General features: G+C 43.4%; 3 protein-coding genes across 4 annotated transcripts in view; 1 reads left to right on the top strand and 2 right to left on the bottom strand.

The window, feature by feature from the left end:
* Positions 1–5,256, bottom strand: part of PANK4 (pantothenate kinase 4 (inactive)) — a 34,000-nt gene extending 28,744 nt beyond the window's left edge. For both annotated transcript variants that reach the window (XR_010594248.1, XM_005292762.4), the window contains exon 1: positions 5,106–5,256. Coding sequence is in view for 1 of the 2 variants with exons in the window: in XM_005292762.4 (XP_005292819.1) it covers positions 5,106–5,232 (127 nt within the window). In the remaining variant the exon portion in view is untranslated. The remainder of the gene's footprint in view (positions 1–5,105) is intronic.
* The window catches only part of LOC101933419 (tumor necrosis factor receptor superfamily member 14-like), a 78,110-nt gene continuing 70,061 nt past the window's right edge, over positions 5,067–13,115 (top strand). Inside the window, exons 1-2 of the mRNA XM_065575185.1 lie at positions 5,067–5,206; positions 7,097–7,200. The gene's annotated coding sequence lies outside the window, so the exon portion shown is untranslated. The remainder of the gene's footprint in view (positions 5,207–7,096; positions 7,201–13,115) is intronic.
* Positions 9,175–10,233, bottom strand: HES5 (hes family bHLH transcription factor 5). The gene is made up of 3 exons (XM_005292761.5): positions 10,125–10,233; positions 9,817–9,982; positions 9,175–9,699 (listed from the first exon to the last, which is right to left on the bottom strand). The coding sequence occupies exons 1-3, from the start codon at positions 10,176–10,178 to the stop codon at positions 9,446–9,448; spliced, it is 474 nt and encodes a 157-aa protein (XP_005292818.1). The 5' UTR covers positions 10,179–10,233; the 3' UTR covers positions 9,175–9,445.

The following is a 13,115-nucleotide window of genomic DNA, read 5'->3' as shown; positions in this document are numbered from 1 at the left end:
AAACATCTGGGCCTGAGTGATTCGCTGACAGACTCATTAGGGATATATTAGATGTTGAAACAATTACACGTAATGCACGAGCAGTAAATGTTCAAGAAACTTGTCTTACCCAAGGATTCCCCACCCAGAGCTCATCTCACTCTAGTCCTTATCTATGAAACTGCATATTTTAAATAGTGAGTTCCTTCTATATAGATTATCATGCAGTACTCATCATTCTACTGACTTAGTGCCTTCCAGTAGTGCAGTAAGCAACATGACTAATACATTTAAATCTGATTTCAGCAAAAACTGCTACCAAACATACACACAACCTTTAGAAGGCTGACGTTCATTTTTCTAGCCCAGGATGCACAACTCCTTGATGAATAGTGGCCTGACAATCCAGGATGTCTTCTCTACTTAGCCACAGAACAAGTACAGCATGGACAGTGACTGTACCAGCTTCCCCTGAGATGCCTTGCCAGGGGAACTATGTATATGTATCCATGCAGCCCTTGGCCTCTGTTCTGAAAGTGCACCACCACAAACTCATTTCACTTAGGCAAAAAACAGTTCTGCTGATGCTAACTCTTGGTTTTCCTCAGTCAAGTTTAGATCTGACCCTAGAAGCAGAAAGCTTCTTTCCCCCATGAAATAAAACCCCTTAGCACAGCCAGGCTCTCTACCTGAGGTAATGAAATCAAGCTTTCAAACTGAATGTGATCATTTTTAAGGTTGTACATCAAGAATTATGACTTCGCTAGACAGAGAGTAGAAGATGACTAAAAAAACAAAGCTTTTAAATTAACAAATATCCAAGCCATTTTTGCCATCAGTTTATAGAAGTGTATTAAAGGCCAATATAAGAACATCTTTTTGTAATTAGGAAAATACTTTTTTCAATCTAACTATTTTATAACTGCCAAAATTTAAGACTACTTGTTTTACAGTACTGACAATTTCTTAAGGCTGTTGATCAGAATGTAATGAGTGCATGTTGCTTTGCATTACATAGAAATACTTTGACAGGCACATTAAAAATGCTTTCAAATGAAACCTGTTTCTCTTTCTTTAGTTGATTACGTTTCCAGTATTTAGTGCGGTTGTGATCCAGAATATGGGAAACACTTTACTTCATACAAGTAAAAGTGCTGCTTTCAAAAGTGCTTGCTTCAAACCCATTGGTAAACGTGAATAATCAATGTGTAGACTTCAGTTCACCTTTAAGGCTTCTTGGTTATCTAACACACATTCTTGCACTGAGCAAAGACAACCTTCTTGCTATTCTATTTCTCCAGTCCCATCCCATACAGGGATTACCCACTCTGACAACCCCACCCAAATCACACCCACAAAAACCCACATCAGAAAGCTACTAGACCTGCCAAAAGGTTACAAATGTATCTAGAATGAGCTACTACTGAAACAGGTCAAGAGCTCACTCTTCCTACCATCATGTAAAAACAAACCCTTACCAACAGTCTTGTTTTAAGCTCTGTAACTGGAATTCATATATCTGAATTCCTTTTCTCAACAGCCTGATCACTAAAAGGATTTTGGTAAGATGATTGATTGTCTTCGAAATGGATCAGCATTGCCTATGCCCCAAGAAACCCAGCATCACCAAGAACACACAGAGAACCAAAATCTGAGCAGCGACTGGAAATGAGTTTTTAAAACCCTTTAGCCACCACTGTACTAGCACATCTGTTTCCTTCATCATTTTCTTTTAGCTTCTGACTTTTGGACAGATGTTAATTTACAGGAGCCAATGCCCAAAAGCCTCTGGACAATTTGAGAGGAAAATAAACCCCTATATTAACCACAAGTAGAAAATATGATTTAAAAGGTATTATGGGCTACACATCGCATAACTCCCCCCCACCCCCACCCCCACACCTACATACAAAGAAACACAGCTTGAACCTTGCACTGAAAGATGCCAGGGATATGCTGTAGCCAACACAGGGGAAAGCATCCAGAATCACAGATCCTGAAGGAAGATAATGCCTCCTTTCCTCTTAGAACAGAGCTTAGGAGGATTCTAGGTCTCGTGCTGCTGTTTTGCAAATAACTATACAATTAATTCTCCACCTATTCTCCAAATAGTTGGATGGGTGTCCCCTTATTAAGATCTGCATTTCTCTTAGAAAACATACAATGCACTCTTATGGTCCACAGCAGCGTTCCGGATGCTGAACTGCCAAATCTCTCAGACACAGCCTGTGATTTTTCCAAACTCCAAGTGAAAATCTGAATGCACTAAGCCATATCATACTGCTTCACTAACTGATTCCTGGACTGCACACATTCCATTGGTAAATTCAGTGTCATGCTTCTGCAAACTAAAATTTGCAGCACTAAACATTTGTAATCTAGACAAATGAGGAAAGGTGTTTTTGTTGTTTTGAAAGAAGTGGTACAGAGGAGACACTGAGTTCGAGATAGATTAAGCAGCATATGATGGTCAATTCCATAAGACCAATGATGACCATCTATGGTAACAGAAGCAGTGAAACTTAATAACCCTCAGACCTTCCAAGATCCCATTCTGATGCATCAGCTGAAACTGTCACTTCCAGTTGATAAGAAAATAATTTTACCCTTCTACTAGTTTTGAACTTCAAAATAGAAATTCAGAGATCAACACAAATTTGATGGATCTCTGAGAAGGTACACTTCCCAATCTCTACAAATAGGGAAATACAAGAGATAGGGATGCTCTGAAATTAAAGTGGTGTTTGTAAAGCACTTCGAGATCCCTAGATGAAAGGAATTACAGAAGTACAGAGTTATTTCTTGATATCTACCTTGCACTGCAATTCCCTATCTAGCTACATTGCTTTTAGCTTTATTTTCCCAGTTTGTAAAGACTTAAAAACCTGTGTTGGACACACACTGTGCCTGGGGTTTATAGCTAATCCACTGCTTTAATGCTATTTGGACCCACTGAAAGGTAACCCTATTCAGTAAACATAATAAATTAGTGACTAAAATTAAAGAATAAATCACTATCCCTTTCAGAGGGCTTACAAAGGGTGATCAGATGCTAATACACCCCTGTCCCTCTTCCCTTCCATCCCGACACTGACACACACACTTACATCATGTGATTAGTCTGCAGTTCTAGACAATGTCAAATGCAGACCCTGAATTGAAACTAACTGCAAATCTAATGCGGGGGGAAAGTGTTGCTTAATAAAGAACTCAAAACAACTTCACTGACTTGTAACAGTTGGAGCAATAAGAGGAAAAATGCAAATAGTCCAATTCCACTCCCCTAGACTTCTATGAAAACAGCAGGAGTGGTCCCTACTACAAGCAGGATTTTGACCCTGAGCTGCTTCACTTGCACCTAGAGGAGTATCTTGCCTCCCTTTGTGACATTCTTGCAGTGATCAAATGCTGGCAAGGAATATGAAAAGCTGGGGAAAATCTATCCCTTCAGCCTCTCTGTTCCCTGCCATAAAGGTTCAACAGTGTTCCAACATGGAACATAGTTGTTTCATCTTCCCATTTGTTTAAGTTTTCATTTTTTCATTATATCGTGACATGCTATACACTTTGGTCCAAGATGTCAAGACCTTTGTGTATATGCCCATTAGGGTTTCACCAGTGCATATTGGTACTTTCACAGAGAAAAATCCCATCTCCCTGGGTGGCTGTGGGAAATGCACACACATCCATCAGTCAGCTGTCAATATAGATAGGCTATTGGCACCCTATAAATTCAGAAATTAGCCCTCCCTCCACCATCACCCCCCCAGTCCTTACATTCTCCCTAAAGCAAGGGTGGGGGAGGGGGAAAGCAGGAGGAAAATCATGAAAAACACACATAGCTAACAATACTATGTCTTTTTCCTGAATGTGGTTGGGGGTTGGTTGGTGGGTTTTTTTTTTTTTGGAGGGGGTGGGTGGAAGACAACAGCCTCAGAGTTTGTCTACAATGTAAGCTCAGTGTTAGTACAAAACACATTAGCAGACCGTGGGGTTGTTAGCCTAGGTTTTGAGTATCTCTACACTCACTTATAATCTGAGGTTAGGAATAGTTGAACCCTGAGCTCAACCTGGGGCTCCAGCATCTACACTGCCTTATGTGGCCCAGAGTTCAACCAGGCATATCCCAGACTTCCTAGCACCCTCTCAAAATGTGACTGTTCTAGCCCTTTGTTTGTGGTGCAGCATGGGAAAACTTGACTGTCCAGAGGACAAAAAGTCAGCCCATGGGATCGTCAAATACTTTTGATGGACTCCCAGAGCACAAGTCTGGAGGGGCTGCATCTACACTGAAAACCAACAGGGCTTGAACCCTAGGTCCCAGTGTGGGAGCCTGAGGCCAAACCCTGGGTTAGTGTGATGTGTGTAGATGGGGTGGGGGGAGGAGGGGATTAGGCTTGAGCCTAAATTTGAGCCCTGGGTTTACGCTGTAATGTAGACATAGAGAGTCTTGCTGCAGCAAGCTACTCCACTGGGCTAATGTTTGCACAGACCTCACAACTAAGCGGGACGGAATGCACCTCCATGTAATGAGGGTCTCATACCCTCCCATCTGCTGCTGGGTGGCATCCCTCCCCCACACCCCAAATTCTGCCTCCCTAATCGTGGATGCTGAGGCAACCCTGCCCCCCTCAGTGGGGCTAACCCCTTTCAGTCCCCTCCCTTGACGATGCTGAGGCTTCCCACAAAGGGGTCCATCCCCTAGTCCCCTCCCCAGGGTCACCCCCTCCTAGGCTGCTGTCCTCCTGCCCCCTTTCATCGCCTCCTCAATGGGGCCCACCCCCCTCTCCTAGGCTGGCCCCTCCAGCCTGTTTACACCCCGGCCGGCCCGTTAGCAGCCCCCGGCGGCATGCTGGGACTCGTAGTTCTACTGCCCGCCCTCCGCCTCGCCCCGGGAGAGCCTCTGGACCACAACTCCCGTCATGTCCCGCTCCGCCAGCCAGACGCGGCGCACGCCGGGAGCCGTAGTCCGTCTCCCGCTCCAGGCTGTGTGCGCCGCGCCCAGCGGGACTACATTTCCCAGCGTGCCCTGCGCGCCACTAGCTGCCCGTCCCGGCGGTTTCCCTGAGCGGACAGCCGCCACCCGTCCCCGACCGCTGCCGCCCCCGAGGCGCCCGTTCGGTTACCGATGTCTATGGCGAAGCACTTGGCGTTCTCCAGGTTGCGGAAGATCTCGTCAGGCGGGAGAGTGATGCTCTTGTCCAGGCTGCTGTCACCGCCGCTGCTGGTACCTCGCCCGCCCCGCTCCGCCATTTTGAACGCCACCCACCCCCTTGCCTGGCCTCATCGGCATGCAAATATATGCGCATATATTTACATAGTAATACACGATAGTGTATATATTATGTAAATGAGCCCCGGCTGGGGCTCCCTTAAACTTTGCCAGCATTCATCCTTTTTGCCCAGGGTGTGTGTGAGAGGGTGGATCGTGGCCCCATTTTATCTGCAACCGACAAAGTTATGGGGGGGAGGGAGAGTGTGGAACTGAGCTCTATATATTTTACCTTACAAAGTTATTGGTAGGTTAGATCTTGATCCCAAATAATCTGCCCCCCTCCACCAAGTTACAGGAATCTAGATCTATGGTATACAACGTTATAGGTGTGTGAGGGTCTGGATTCATTTTTATTTGCACCTCCTAGTTGCTGAGGGGCTTGCACCTGGCCCCATTTCATCCTCAGCCACAGGGTTACTGAATAGATGGTGTGGGGTGTTTTGGGGATTTGTGTTCCATTCATCTGAAGTCCCAAAGTTATTGAGGGGAAAAGGCACATTGATACAAATAATCTAAATTTGCCTCGTCTCTAATATAGCATCATCATTTTATTTTTATTAGCAATGATACTTTCTATGGGATCTCATCTCAAAGTACCTTATGATCATAAATTGTTGTTAATAATACTAGTACACTATAATATCCTGCATTTACAGTAGATCATCCCAAATAAATACTTGTAGTTTGCAGGTCCTCCCTGCTCTTGAGTGAGTTCATACCCCTGCTCCATTTTTGGTGAGAGAAAAGGAGATTTTTCCAGGTATTGCACAAAAAATTGAGGAGAAATGATTGCTAATGGATTCAGTAACACATCATTTTTTTATATCTCATCTAAAGACCCCAAACTCACCCAAATGAGCAAGGTGTTGCAGCTTTCAGTAGTATTGCTGTTTCATACTGACACAGTGCTTGAACTGGGCCACACGGTGGCATAGCACAGTTGGAGATTACAGTGCTGCTTGTGCAGCAAACATCACATGATCCCTCCCTGAAAACGTATAAGTCAAAACTGGAGTGATGGTTCAATGTGGCTAAAGAAGATGGGAGTTGTTGGAAGGTAAAGTCCGAGTCAAACAAAAGTCTCTCCCTGTCATAAACTAGCAATAGGGCAAACTGCAAGAGAAATGGCAATACATAGAGCTTACAGCTGGAAACTCCAACAATTGAGATATTTATACAGGACTAGACAAAATACTAGCAAATGTGCTGTAGGAGACACATTACATGAGACCTGACAGACCTCTAATTTCAGTGATTCTAGGTGGGATACATTCCCTTATTGAAAACACCATTTTCTAGCTCCTTGCATATATGCTTCTGCATCCTCAGGTAAAACATTTGCACTAACAAATATGAGGTAAAGGCAGGTTGGTGCGGAATGAAGATACATTTGGGTTTAACTGAAGTGAGGGAGAGTTAAGGGTTATCATCCGCTTAATAGCTCCCAGTATTCCTTTTTTTCTGAATAAAGGGATACCTTGTTGGCCTAACATATAGTTTGAGTTTTGTAGCCTCTAATTTTCCCATTCTGTGGCCGTAATACTGCTCCCATTCACATCAGTGTTGCGGGTGCAAGCCCCATATATACTTGCTTTTCCCCACAAGGATGAATTAAGTAGCTACAAATATTTCTGCTTTATGTGGAAAACCAATTGGATCTAAATTTCGCTGCATCTCTTACTAGTAACTGTTGCTGCCCCACATTTATTTAATATATAAAAAGAAGGGAATTAAACATTAAGCACCTAGCAAGGTTTATTTTCACTTAGGAAGTTATTTCTTCCTTACTTGAAGTGGATTATCTGCTTCGAAAATGACGGCCCTCATTTTTCTCATTCATAGATACATCCGAGCCAGCCCGGATCTATCAGTCTGAATATGGGACCGAGACCCAAGAACTCCTGAGTTAAATCTAGCTGTGACACTCACCTTTTCTGTGATGTTGGGTAAGTCACTTGGGTTTAAGTGTCTACTGATGTTTGGTTGCCTTCATTTTTTGGGAGTGATTTCTGAAGGTGCTGAGCGCTCACAACTCCAGTTGAAGTCAGTGAAGCTGTATATATTTATCACCTTGGAAAATCAGGTCTTAGACGTCTGAAGTTGGGCATCTGAAGATTAGAGGCTTGTTTAGAATATTTTTACTTTAATCTCTGTCTCAGTTCTTCTATATCTAAAGTGGGAATCATAATATGTAAAGGCTTAATATTATTGTTGGATGTCTGCAAGGTATTTTATTTTGTTTGTTAAAGGGGTATATCTAGAGTGTGAATAAGAAGCCGCAAAAGGATCAGTTAAAAGTACAGTACTAAAGTTAAGTGTCTCAGTCTTTGAAGTAATTTGTGAGCAGCCTTGTTAAATGAATATGAGATCTATGAGAAGTCTGCTATAGAATCATTTATTGGACTCTTCCTCTTAGCGAGGGCTTTGCTTTCCCCTCACTGTCTCCTGGCCCAGTCTCAACAACACAGGGATACCAGCCATGAGTACAGTGGATTTGCCTTATTAAACCCAAAGGCAGACACCTCTGAATTAAAGAAATCCTCTGACTCTGGATAGTGTGTGCTTGGTCTTGCAAACCCTTAATCACACGAGTAATCCCTATTCACGCTTTCCTCACAGCTGTGGAAGGCTGACTATGGGTATGTCTACACTACCTGGATTGGCGGGTAGTGATCGATCTATCGGGGATCGATATATCGCGTCTCATCTAGACACGATACATCGATCCCCGAACGCGCTCCCCATCGACTCTGGAACTCCACCAGGGCGAGAGGCGGAAGCGGAGTCGACGGGGGAGCGGTGGCCGTCGATCCCGTGCTGCGAGGACACGAAGTAAGTCAATCTAAGTCGATCTAAGATATGTCGAGGCTATTCTCGTAGCTGAAGTTGCATATCTTAGATCGATTCCCGCACCTAGTGTAGACCAGGCCTATGGCTCCTTCTGGATCTTGTCAGTGCCATTCTGTATGTTAATCAATAGGAGTCATTCAAATTACAGTGCCTCAGACCAAACTTGGCCAACCTGGGTTGCTCCACAGCTGAACTATGATCTTTGTGTAACTATTGTGAGGTCTCTTATGTCAGTTCTTTAAACAGCACTATCCTGTGAAGCCTCTGTCAAAGGGGCATCAGTTAGGGATTTCTACACTGGAGAGAATGACTTGCTACATATAGATTCAGTAATTAGATTTTATTTTAACAGTGTGCAAAGTTTCTGCAACTTTTGAAATTCAAAATGGTTTCAAACACAGATCATACAATCAGTGCACCTGACACATACACGTCACAGCATCACCTGACACATACACGTCACAGCATCCTCTGAGGATTATAGTGAATAGACTATCTCCCATAACATTATGGTACCAAAAATGTAAATATAACTTGTACGGTTGCCTTTCATGAAAGACTTTTGCTAAATATTTCTCGTAAAACCGACAACACAAGCCGATACTTTCCTTCCTATGAGGATACAAAACAAGTTACTGCCTTTATAAAAGGCATTGCATATCCTGAACATAAGAAACAGTACTCTGCTCCTGAAGAATCTCCTCTACATAGCTTGAGTTATGGTGTAACATTTTTCCAAGTACACTCAATAAACTCTATAAACATTATAGAACCTCTTACAACAACAACATGAGAGCCAGATTTTCAACGGTGCCCACTAAGATTGGATGCTCACCTTGTGATTCGTAGGACATTGATTTTTCACAAGTGTTGAACTCCCACAATTCCAGTTGAAATCAAGTGGAGTGGGATGCTGCACGCTTCGAAAATCAATGTTCTATGAGTCTCAGGTTGGGCCACTAAAAACAGAGGCACTCCAGTTGAGTGGACACTTTTGAAAACTGTAGCCTAAACTTCCTAGAAGTTACTTCTTTCTAAACACACACTCAAAAACCTCAGCAAGGTTAAAAAAACATTAAACGTTCCCTTTTGAACAACTGCTCAGTCATCCTACTATGAGGATTACTTTGCACATTCTTTTAGAATAGCTACCTCTCCACGTGGTGGGAGCATTTAGATCCTTCTAGGAGAAGGGAAACTGACATCCAAGCATTAGTATGCTCTATAAAAGGAAAGTATTCTTCCCTACTCATTAGAGGAGTGAGAGGACTTGTACAGCAAGTCACAGTCTCCTCTGGAATATGAGTGAATGTCCAGAAACCATACAAAAGTCCTTCTAATCTACCAAGGCCTCCAAAGGCTGCTGGTGGGTTTCAGTGCTGCTTGTTTTGCAGACATTTGGTGGGCTGCAGAGGATGAAGCTGGAGAATTTGAGTCCTTGGCTGTAACTTGAGGCCTCTGGAAGTGGCACAGCAGTTTCATCTGGGTTTCCGTGTTCGCAGAATGGAGAGACAAGAACTGCAGAGCCTCTTTGAGGCACCAGGAATAGCCTTCACTGTAATCCTGCTGCAGGCTTGTAGAAGAGGATGCAAAAGCTGGGAAGAGAGAAAAGACGGAGATGGGTTTTAGATAGGGACATCTAGGCTGGAGTTTGGACCAGGGATAAATGCAGCACCGGGGAGTTATTCAGAAGCAAAGGGGAAGGCACTTACTTTGACTGTATTTCAGGTAGCTGACAGTCATCTCCAGGATGTCGGCTTTCTCCAGCTTGGAGTTGGGCTGGTGTCTCTGGAACTCCTTCTCCAGCAGGAGTTTCAGCTGCTCGATGCTGCTGTTAATCCGGTCCCGGCGCAGCTTCTCTACAATCGGCTTCCTCAGCTGTAACACAAGAGGGGAGAGAAAGTTAGTGACACATTTCTCTTTTCCATCCATTTCCCATCTTCTCTGTGTAAGCAGCTCAGGCTGTATCAGCCACTTGCCCTTTAGTCAGTGCATGTTGCAATATGCAGTGGATACTTACTCTGTTTTTCTCTTTGGATGTTAAGATTTCCAGTGAGAAAGTATTGGGTGCCATTATCCCAAACTTTCAAGTGCAGGTTTCACTTCCAATCTTGCTGTTTAGCCAGTGCAGAAAGGAGCTGGAAAGCTCTTCTATTTATACCCATAAGCTGCATACAAATGTCTGGGTCCTAAGCTTCTTTGAGTTTCCCACACTCACTAGCCAATCCATGCATTTATCAGGACAATAGAGAAAGCATCTATTACAGCATGGTAAATTGACTGTGAATTGCCTGGGGATAATACTCTGCTCCCAACGGAGCAGGTGGACTGGGGAGCGTGTTACACAATAGGGACTGGCCTTGGAAGAACAGGATAAGAACGTGGGAAAGCGTTCGCCGTCATTATAATCAAACTTGTGCCTGATGTTGAGAACGTCAACATCTCAATATGCTGCCTTTTCCCAGGCTGTGGTGAAATTAAGCACAGAAGACAGCTCCCAGGAAGGGAAAATGTCCCCCACTTTCCTGTGCCCAAAAAGAAGCTGTAAAGGGAAAAGTCCAGAATTCGAGAGACTAAACATTTTCATTGACATTAAACCGTGCTTAGATGAATACAGTGCTTGTCAATTTTCAGGCAACTGAAATCAAAATCAAAAGGGAAAACACGTTTTTGGGGAGGGGATCTTTTTAAGGAAGATACAGTTCAAAATGCTTTTCTCTCCATCTTTTATAGAGATTTTGTTTCCTCTGTCATTCTTTAAAAGTCTTAAATCTTTTTTTTTTTTTTTCTGGGCAATCTCAATTCCTCCTATGATGGTCTGGCAAATCTGTACAACAATAATAATAATAATAATAAATAGTCGTTTTGCTCTTCCCTGGCATCTTCCATTTGATATCTCAGAGCATTAGACAAACAATCATGAACTAAGCCTCACAACACTCTGCTGTGCCTCAGCCCCCATGTGCAATAGGGGAATATCCTCCTTAACACATGGGGAAACTGAGACACCAAGGAAATCATTCCCTCACCCACACTTGGCCTCAATGATCCTATCTGCAAAATGGCTATAATACTGCAAGATTTCCTGACTCCTAGTCCAATCTCTCTCTGTCTCTTTCACATACAAGCACCGTTTTTTTTTTCAATATGTTTGACTGTTATATACCCCATATGCATTAGATATATTTGGCACAGTCAAATCTGCCACAGGGAAGCGTGAGAATAGCACAGGGGTGGGCAGTCATCTGACCATGAGAAGATTTTCTAAAGAAATAAGTAATATTTGTTTTTTTTATCATCTGACCTGATGCCAGAAATCTTGGATCCTGTTCCAAAGACGCTGGCTCAGTGATTAAACTGACTTAGAGCAATGCTTTTCTGGTCACTTTTTCCCTTACCACAGGCCCTGCACTCATGAGTATTTTGACTATTAATAAAACATAGACCCAGATTCATGTTTCTTTCTTAATTTATATCATCAATGTAATCCTAATCCTCACTGTTTAATGCTTAAAGCATTGCTTAACAGCCTCCAAGTCGTAAAATGACATAAAAGGTTGTTATAAAGACGTGGGTGATAAATTGTTCTTCTTAACCAACAAGGCCAGGAGAAGAAGCAATGGGTTTAAATTACAGCAAGGGAGGTTTAGGTTGGAAATTAGGGAAAACTTCCTCATTGTCAGGGTAGTTAAGCACTGGAACAAATTGCCGTGGGAGTTTGTGGAATCTACATCAGTGGAGGTTTTTAAAAGCAGGCCAGAGGTGGTCCAGATAATACGTAGTCCTGCCTCAGCGTAGGGGACTGGGCTAGATGACCTGTCCAGTCCTACATCAGACACACACACACACAGCTACACACATAGGTTCAGAGGGTGGACTGCAATTGAATAGTATAATCCTAACATACAACCACCCCCAAAGTCACACAACATGCACACAGGAAATACGGGGGATCATAACAGAAAGAAACCACTTTTCGGGGGGAAAGGTTTAAGATGCCATTTAAAGTGGAGTGGGAGGGTCTGAGATGTCAGTAAGCTCCACTCTCTAGTTGTCTACCACACCAGAGGCACAGTCACCTGCTGACATGAGCCAGGATGTTGGAATCTAGAATCATGTGGTGTCCGAGCAAGTATGTAAGATCTTGTATTGACAGAGGTGCCAATTCTTTCTATCATGCCTGGTCAAACTGCCATGTTTGCTTGGAGCACCCAAAATGGGGTTTGGTGCATTGGAGCATTTCAGTGGGGTTTGGTGTGTGCAAATTTGTCCTCTCAGGCACTACACATTCCAGAATTGGAAGCTGGGGCTTGAGAGAGTACCCAGAGACAGAAATAATAACATCTAGCACTTATATAGTGCTCTTCAGCAGTAGCGCTCACAGTATCACTATCCCCATTTTACAGAGGGGGAAACTGAGGTGCAGAGGGGGGAAGTGACTGTGCCTTCGTCTGTGGTGTGGGGCATGGGTCACTTGTGGGTTGTTGGGTTTATTTTTGTGGTGTTGTTTTTTTTTTTTCCAACTAGAGTAAATGGGAGATTCTCTGTAACATGAAACCCTTAGATCAAGATTTGAGGACTTCAGTAACTTAGACAGAGGTGATGGGCCTACCACAGGGCAGATGAGATTCTATGGCCTATGATGTGTGGGAGGTCAGACTAGATGATCAGGAGGGTCCCTCCTGGCCTTAAAGTCTGAGTCTAAGATCATCCAGTGTGTCAGTGGCCAAGACAGGAATAGAATACAGATCTCCTGAGTCGCAGTCCAGTACTCTATTCCCTAAGCCAGGCTTCCTCTCACAGAACCCAGCTCTTCAGCTCTGCTGTTCATAGATTAGGGACCTGATTTTCTACATGCCTCAGTTTCCCCATTGTTACAAAGATGTTAATGAAAGACTCATCTAACACTTTGTCAACTTTTAAAATGCAGAGAAAAATTAAATAAACCTTTTTCTCTAAGCTCACTGTATGACCTCTCCATACCTCAGTTTCCCCATATGAAAAATGGGGC

Source organism: Chrysemys picta, chromosome 21, assembly GCF_011386835.1.
Source record: "Chrysemys picta bellii isolate R12L10 chromosome 21, ASM1138683v2, whole genome shotgun sequence".
Classification (NCBI taxonomy): Eukaryota; Metazoa; Chordata; order Testudines; family Emydidae; genus Chrysemys; species Chrysemys picta.
Note: the sequence above shows the minus strand (reverse complement) of the source record. Positions and strands in the feature narration are given on the sequence as shown.

Bases quoted from the DNA above. Each gene is read 5' to 3' on its own strand.
- HES5 (XM_005292761.5), bottom strand. From the start codon at position 10,178: ATGGCACCCAATACTTTCTCACTGGAAATCTTAACATCCAAAGAGAAA. The intron at 9,983-10,124 runs GTAAGTATCCAC...CTTGTGTTACAG, and splicing joins CATCCAAAGAGAAAAACAGA to CTGAGGAAGCCGATTGTAGA. The intron at 9,700-9,816 runs GTAAGTGCCTTC...CTCTCTTCCCAG, and splicing joins CTACCTGAAATACAGTCAAA to CTTTTGCATCCTCTTCTACA.